The 8,504-nt window shown below is 40.0% G+C and overlaps 2 protein-coding genes across 2 annotated transcripts; both read right to left on the bottom strand.

Annotated features, from left to right (window-relative positions):
• Positions 1–4,432: 4,432 nt before the first annotated feature.
• LOC120084615 lies at positions 4,433–5,824 on the bottom strand. Its single transcript, XM_039040422.1, has 3 exons — positions 5,740–5,824; positions 5,307–5,540; positions 4,433–4,689 (listed from the first exon to the last, which is right to left on the bottom strand). Exons 1-3 carry the CDS (start codon positions 5,822–5,824, stop codon positions 4,433–4,435), a joined length of 576 nt encoding a protein of 191 aa, XP_038896350.1.
• Positions 5,825–6,902: 1,078 nt separating this feature from the next.
• LOC120084438 lies at positions 6,903–7,517 on the bottom strand. Its single transcript, XM_039040216.1, has one exon. It carries the CDS (start codon positions 7,495–7,497, stop codon positions 6,946–6,948), a length of 552 nt encoding a protein of 183 aa, XP_038896144.1. The 5' UTR covers positions 7,498–7,517; the 3' UTR covers positions 6,903–6,945.
• Positions 7,518–8,504: the final 987 nt, after the last annotated feature.

An 8,504-nucleotide genomic window follows, 5' to 3' on the forward strand; every position in this document is an offset into this window, starting at 1 on the left:
AATAGAAGTATGATGAGTATTCACTCTTTGTTTCTTTGTTTCTTCTCTTGATGAGTTGTGAGAATTATGGAAATATTTTCAGTATACTGAAAAAATTAACTCTTTTCACAAAAAGTAGTGCACACTGAGCAAAGCTTCAGTCACCAATGCTATAACGCATATGATAAGAACTCAGTTATCTATTCACTTTTTTGGCTCAAATTAGCCTAAGAAGCCGAGACCTCCTCCCTTACAAGCTCGCAAGCTTAATTCAAAATGAAACTTCTATCCCTACCCTCTCCCCTACCTCATGCTTTATACTAATTCAGCAATAACAATAACAGATTTTTCCCCATAGTGGTCCCCACTCTTCATTCTCCCCTAACTACCTATATTCTCTTCCTCATTTACATTTGTAGCCCCTTCCTATTTTTCTTGTTAATTCTTCTTTCATATTTTCTAAATATGGGGGGTCTATCATTACCCTCCCCCCAAAGCACCACCTTGTCTTCAAGGTGAAAGTCTGAAAATTGTTCAACTATCTATGCTCCTTCTTCCCATGTTGCATCTTCGATCTGTAAGTCTTTCCATTGGATGAGTACTTCGAAATCATTGGGTGATGATATGGTGGTGCCGATCTTCCGAATCCCCAAAACTGCTATTGGTTTGAGTTTGTGTTCCTTTCCTAATTGCCAGGCTGGTGGTGCAGTGATTCTCGGTAGTAAGGTGCCTACGACCTTCCTCAATTATGAAACATGTAGTATGGGGTGTATGCTTACATCGGGGGGTAGGTCTAGTTTATATGCTACTGGTCCAATCCTTTGGATGATTTGAAAAGGGCCAATGTAGCGTGGAGCCAACTTCGGATGCTTGTGCACTAGTAGAGAGCTTTGGCGGTATGGTTTGAGTCTGATGTATACCCAATCCGAAACTTCAAAATTTACTTCCCGTCGTTTAGAATCTGCTAGGGCCTTCATTCGTTGTTGGGTTGCTTCTAGTGTACTCTTCAATTGTTTGAGCATTTCATCTTTATTTTTCAGTAGCACATCCATTTCTCCTACTATCACGCTCCCATGCTCATAATAGACTAGTGGGGGTATCGGTCGACCATATATTACTTCATAAGGTGTCCGCTTGATGGCTGTATGATATGATGTGTTGTAATTTTACTCAGCCCATGCCAACCATTTAGACCACTGTGATGGTGTTTCTATGGTGAAACAGCGGAGATATGCTTCCAATTCTCGATTGACTACTTCCGTTTGCCCATCCGTTTGTGGATGGTATGATGTGCTTCTTTTAAGCTGAGTCCCCATTATCTTGAATAGCTCCTCCCAGAATAGGCTAGTGAATATCTTGTCTCTATCCGATATTATGCTCCGAGCAACTCCATGTAGTTGTACAATTTCTCGTAGGAATATTCCAGCTACGGTTGCTGCGGTGTATGGATGGCAGAGGGCAAGGAAATGTGCATACTTAGACAGTTGGTCAACCACCACCAAAATGGAGTTATATCCTTCAAACTTTGGCAAGCCATCGATAAATCCATATTGATATCTTCCCAAGTTAGCTCTGGTATAGGCAGTGGGTGTAGTAATCCGGCGGGGGCTAGTGATAAATATTTGGCTTGCTGAAAAACCGAGCAGTCTCCTACAAAGGCTCTTACCCGTGCCTTCATACCTTTCCAGAAAAACTCTTTCTTCAGCCGTTGGTACATTTTAACTACCCCATTGTGTCCTCCAATTGGATTATTGTGGAATTCTTGTAGCAGCAAGGGTATGGTTGGTAATCGTGGTGGCAATGCAATGCGCTGCTTGTATAGCAGAAGGTCTCCTTGAAGTGAATAACCTTGGGGGTGCAGCTGTCCCAATCGAATATTGTCCCAAACACCTTTTAGCTCCGGGTCTTACTCGACTTGACTAGCGAATACTGCTAGATTAAGTGAATTAAACACGCTTAGCATCGTCATTTCCATCATGGTAGGCAATCTAGACAGGGCATCGGCAGCTGAGTTTTCCAGCCCCCTCTTGTATTCGATATCAAATTCATACCCGATCAACTTGGCCACCCATTTCTGATACTTTCCCGCGATGATGCATTGTTCCAACAAAAAATTAAGGCTCTTTTTATCCGTCCACACGATGAACTTCCTCCCCAAGAGATAGGGCCTCCATTTCTACACAGCCATGACTATGGAAATTAGTTCTTGTTCATATGCGGCTTTGAGGCAATGCGTTGGTGGGAGAGCTTTGCTGAAGTAGGCTGCTGGTCGTTCTTCTTGCATCAATACTGCCCCAACTCCTACTCCTGACGCGTCCGTGTCTACTATGAATACTTGGTTGAAATCAGGGAGCTTGAGGGTGGGAGTTGAGCCATTCTTTGCTTCAATGTCTCCAAAAGCCTCTTGTGCTTCCTCGTTCCATTGTAACTTATCCTTCTTAAGCTATGTGTTAATGGGAAGGCAATGGAACCGTAGTGAACTATAAACTTGCTATAGTATCCGGTCAGCCCCAAAAATCCCCTTAATTGTTTCACCGTGGTCGGGGTGGGCCATTGTAGCATAGCCTCAACCTTCGAGGGATCAGCAGCCACTTCTTCAGCTGATATTATGTGGCCCAAGTAGTCGATCTGATTGGCCACGAAGGTACATTTCTTGAGGTTGGCCATAAACTGATTATCTTCCAACGCTTGCAACACCAAGGACAAATGGTGCCCATGATCACATAGTGAAGAACTGTAAATTAAGATATCATCGAAGAACACTAATACAAATTTTCGTAAATATGGGTGTAAGAGTTTGTTCATTACCAATTGCAACGTTAATGGGGTGTTCCTTAATCCGAATGGCATGACTAGAAACTCGTAGTGGCCTTCATGAGTGCAGAATGTTGTTTTATGGACGTCTGAGGGTGCCACTCGAATTTGATGGTAGCCGGATTTTAAGTCGATTTTAGAGAATATTTGTGCTCCGGCTAATTCATCAAAAAGTTCATCAACCATCGGAATGGAGAAGTTATCCGGTATCGAGGCTTAGTTCAAGGCTCTGTAGTCAACACAAAATCGCCAGCTCCCATCCTTCTTTTTAACTAAAAACACAGGGCTGGAGAACGGGCTTACACTTGGTTAGATAATCCCAGCGGTGAGCAGTTCTTCTACCAATTTCTCGATCTCATCTTTCTGGAACTGAAGGTACTTGTATGGTCTGACGTTCACCATTCCAGCCCCAGGTTCCTGTTCCCAACATAATTCTATAGCTTGTCATGGGCGTTTGCGGTAATTTCAGAGTCGTTACCAACTCTCTGTCAATGAAGTTGTGGGATGCTTCGTTGTCGAGGAGGACGACAACGTCCTTATCCTCGATAGCCCCTTTGACCTTAATTGTTCGAGGCGAGTCAATTCTTGCCAAAGAATTGAAGGAAAGCTTCGCCATTTCGTACTCGGTAGTCTCAACTACCATGGATTTCAGAGTAGTGGCCGCTAGAATATCAACTTTGCCTAGTTCCTTTCCTACGTAGTTCGTCTCTTCATCCCCTTCATCGTCATGGTACAACAGAATGCTCAATTCTTTTCTCTTGCAACGATGCCTCAGGGTATACTTCTCATCACAACGATATTAGAGTCCCTTATCCCTCCGATTCTGCATCTCGCTGTCGAACAGCCGTTTGAACGCATCGGCCGTGAACGACCTCTCATTTACATCCTTCAGTGTGACCGAGTTAGAAGACGTACCTCCACTGCAGGTCGGGTTGAGAGAAATTGTTCGAGCTGTCGTTTGTGCATGTTGGTTCGGGCTATGGCCGGTTTGACCCGTGGTGTTATTCAGGCTCGAGTTTGAAGATGTACCAGTGGAATTTGATGGGCTTGGGCCGCCTCCACCCATTTCTTTCTTCGGGCTTCTTTCGTATCTTCCATGATCTGGGCCATCCTCATCTTCTCCTTTAGCCCAATTAGTTTAGAAATTCTCATCTCGACTTGGATATCTTCCTTCAGCCCGCTGACGAATTTTCTTTCCAATGTTTCGTCTGAAAGATCCTTCAATGGTCCCGATAGCTACTCGAACTGCCGGCGATACGCACAAACACTGTCGTCCTACTTCAGTGTAAGGAATTAGGCTCTCCGATCTTCTTCTTTGACCGATAGAAAGCGTAGCAGGAGCTGTTCCTTGAACTTCGCCCAGGTATTCATCGGCGTCCTCTCCTCTTCCCATTGATGCCATTCTAGAGCTTCCCCTTCCAAACATAGTATCGTTGCTTCGATTTTATCCTTCTCCGATAAACGATTGACCACGAAATATCTTTCAACCCTATGAAACCAGCCCATCGGATCTTCCCCTATTTCACCTTTGAATACAGGAATTTTTAGCTTTCTCAATCTCATATCAAACAACGGTACCTATCTTCTCTCCTCGACACATTCTTTCGCCGGCTGTTTCCCTCTATCCGTCACTGTCTTGTCAAATGAACCCGATTCGTCCTCCTTGATTGTTTTCGACTTCTTCGACCAAACCTCCAATGCGCGAATCATTTTCTACTCCAATGTCTCTCCCATTGATCTTATCTACCATAACATTCTTGGTAACTTGTTGCATCTCCCCGAATCGTTGATCCATTCTATTTTCCATCCCTACTTGTAGGAAGGTAAGTTTCTCTTCCACTGCTAATAATTTTGCCTCCATCTTCTTCACCATACTCTTCCCAAGAAGGAACGTCTCTGATACCAAATTGATAAGAACTCGGCTATCTATTCACTGTTATTGCTCAAATTAGCCTAAGAAGTCGAGACCTCCTCCCTTACAAGCTCGTAAGCTTACTTCAAAATGAAAATTCTATCCATATCCCTCTCCCCTACCTTATGCTTTATACTAATTCAGCAACAACAATAACAGATTTCCCCCCATAGTGGTCCCCACTCTTCATTCTCCCCTAACTACCTATATTCTCTTCCTCATTTACATTTGTACCCTCCTTCCTATTTTTCTTGTTAATTCTTCTTTCATATTTTCTAAATATGGGGGGTCTATCAACATACCTTCAAAATAAAGAAGAGTGCCCAGTTTATTTCCTGTACATAATTCCCACACGTAAACTAGGTCGTCCTACGTCCCAACGATACCTCAACCAGCTGATGCCCCAATGGAAGAAGCTCTATAAAGTGAAAGAATTATAAACACTAAAACATCTAATCATGCCAGTAACACAGACGAGATTTCATGTAATACCATTTCTCAAGAAAGACGAGATTTCAGCTAAGTTCCTTTCTCTATATCGTCGAATTCAATAGGTAAAGTGAAAATTAAAGTATTTATGCAAATGAAAGAATTTATAAACCACTGAAGATTGACTTATTTAGCATTTTAGATGAAAGTTCTCGAGGATCTATGACATTAACAGCCCATCCAATTGTCTCGTTAGACTTCAAATCTTCAAACAATTCCTCCTTCTTCTCTTCTTTCAAAGTTTTTGAGTCTAAAGGCAACACATCACAAGTTGGAAGAAAAGTAAACGAAATAGAGATATGATGAACAACAGTTAAAAGAAAATCATAGGAGCAAGAAGCTAAACCTGCAAAAATCAAAGACGAAAGTTCTTTCAAATATGAACTGGCGCAGTACAAGCATCCATACACCATTGTCCCTGAGATCATCAAATGTAGTGATATTTCATAAAGAAAAGAGTATTCAAAATCATATCCCAAAATATGATGATCGAAGCGGAATTAAAGAGGCAGAAATGGAACGAAACGAATAGGAACATAGAAAACCTAAAATAGGGCCTCCACCAGCTTCATCGATGCCCATTATACAAGGCGTGGAAGCCCATTTTGGGACTGGATATTGCGAAGACATTGTTGATTTCTACTCGCTACTTCAGTTTAAAAGAAAATCACTCTTGAAGAGCCCATTACTCAAGGCTTGAAGTGCGTTATTAGATAGTTTTAACTATTGTTTACCTCTAAATCGATTTTAGCAACTCATCCATAGGACGAGAGGACGGAGATAAAGGGGACAAGAGGACGAGCTGCCGAAGGACGAAGTCGCGTGGGTTGTGGGTGAGTGAAAGTGTGAGAATGAGAGGAAAAAGAAAATAGGGGAGAGTGAACAGGAAAATGAAAAAAAGGGGAGAAAATAGAAAGTGTGATGAAAAATTAAGCAGATCTTCGACATTAAAGGTACACCTACAATGTCGGTTTAAAACCGACATTAAAGATCTGCTTTAAAAAAAATGGACATTATACATCTGGTTTCATCTTTTCCAACCGACATTAAAACTCAAAATTCTTGTGATAATCTCATAGTATATATACATCTAAAATTCTTTTTTAGTTAAAATATAGAAAAACAAATGAAGTATTTTGTCAAAGTGAGCATTATTCAATTGGCATACAAGTATATTAGTAACTAAGAGGTTTTTGGTTTAGATCTCCCTACTCCCATTGAACACTAAAAAATTAAAACAAACGAAATATTTTCCTCTTCTTTCTTTTCTTCCTATCATATTCTTTGGACCCCATGACAAAAATTTAGATTAAAAAAAAGACAAATATTAAATAGACATGAAGGTTCGTCTCAAAAGAAATTGATAATAAGATAAATAAGTTAGAAATTATAATTTATTTTCATATATTAAAAGGATAAAAATATTTTAAAATACGATATAAAAAATGAGGACCCATTACAACCAGCCTCAAAATTACACTGAGCCATCAAAAACTAAACAACGAATAAATCAATAAACACAATATTGTGTTTCTTTTTTCTATTTTCTTTTTTAATTTGCCATCAATTTTGAGGAATGATGAATGAGATATTTCTATCTTAAGCCCTAATCTCTTTTGACTCAAAACGAATAAGAAAATATAATAAGATGATAATTGAATCCATAAAAAGATCCATGCAAACTCCATCTCTACCTCTTCCTCCCATGCAGAGATATTTGATCAATACAACATTTCTTCTTCATTTCCAGCTCAATAGTTGTGCCGTTGACGCCTCATTTGCTCGTAAAATTGCGCGATGAACTCTTCTGCCTTTGCATCGATCATCTCATCGCCTCCATTGTCATTTTCGATGGCATTTTCGTCATCATCGCCTTCGGTATTGTCGTCAAGTTCTTGAAGGTTGGGGGCGGAAGCATACTGGCTTGTGCCAAAAGAAGACGACCTCGAAGTATGAGAAAATGACGATGACGACGGTGAAGGTGAAGGTGAAGGTGATGGCAATGGCATAAGTGCTTCCTCGAAAACTTCCTTCGATTCCGATGGAGCCAACGGCATGTCGACCTGAGCCGTAGTGGGAGGTGATGCATTGCCTTGGATGTGGAGAGGGCGCATGGAGCCTAACAACCGCCGCCACAAGCCCTTATCAGAGCCCATGTCGACAGACGCTTTCGATTTCTTGGACCGACGACGACGGAGCATGAAGAACGCAACCTTGAAAATCTGCACGGCTCCACCGCTTTTCTTCGACTTTGTATTGTCAGAGTTGGATGGGGGTTTGATGGGTTGTGATTTCGGGTCCATATAAGTTTTGCTCGCGATTGAGTAAGGTGGCTCGGGATTCCGAGGTGGTCGGAGGCCTCTCCCGGAGTAAAGGCAAAGAAGAAGTTAAAACTTAGAGAAGAACGAGGGGAAATGGTTTGTTTTTATAAAAGAAAGGTGGCGGGCGGCCACCATTTATGTATAAATTTGGAAGGGCTTATATTTAGGGGATACAGAGTTTCAATGGAGGGTAGGTTTTTGTGCCCTTGTGTAAAGGAAAAATAATGGAAGGAACCCTAATTGGGAAATTAAGGTCTTGGAAAATATAAATTTAGTGGTTATAGCTTTTCTTGTAGTTATAAGGTTTGGTAAAGGAAATGAAAGTACTTTGTGTGGTGTCTGTTTCTTTCCTAACCTCTCTCATTTCTCACATCTTCGTTAATCATCACTATCAATGTTAAATGTAATTGAAAGTTGACCGAACGAGTTGATATGTAATACTTGTCACATCCAGTGAAATTTGACTCTAAACTTTCAATTCTAACAAATTTGAACTAAGAAACTTGGTTATTCTTATTCTTATTATTATTATTTTGTTATTTCGCCGCTATTTTGTCAAACATTAATTCAAAATATATGTAAACTCGATAATTTCAAGAATATCGAATTTTATACAAAAATTAACTATTGAATAACTTTTGTCTCACGAATTTTTATATCATCTACTTTAAAAAAAATCATATCAATTTGTATCATAAACTTATAATTGATTGAAAATATGTTGATGTTTTTAACCAATTTTCAAATGAAAACTTATTCTAGAGTAAAGAGTACCACAGTTCAACAAGTTTAATGTTAACTGAATTTGATTTGTAGTGCGATATTTTATCTAAAATAAATTATTTAGTTCCATTTGATAATCATTCTATTCTTAATGGTGGTGGAGCCATAAATTTTATACAGAAGACACTATATGCAAAAAAAAATCTATAAATGAATGTAAAAGAGTATTCATAACTCATAAATTAACTAATTTAATACATTATAAT

This window comes from Benincasa hispida, chromosome 9, assembly GCF_009727055.1.
Source record: "Benincasa hispida cultivar B227 chromosome 9, ASM972705v1, whole genome shotgun sequence".
NCBI lineage: Eukaryota > Viridiplantae > Streptophyta > Magnoliopsida > Cucurbitales > Cucurbitaceae > Benincasa > Benincasa hispida.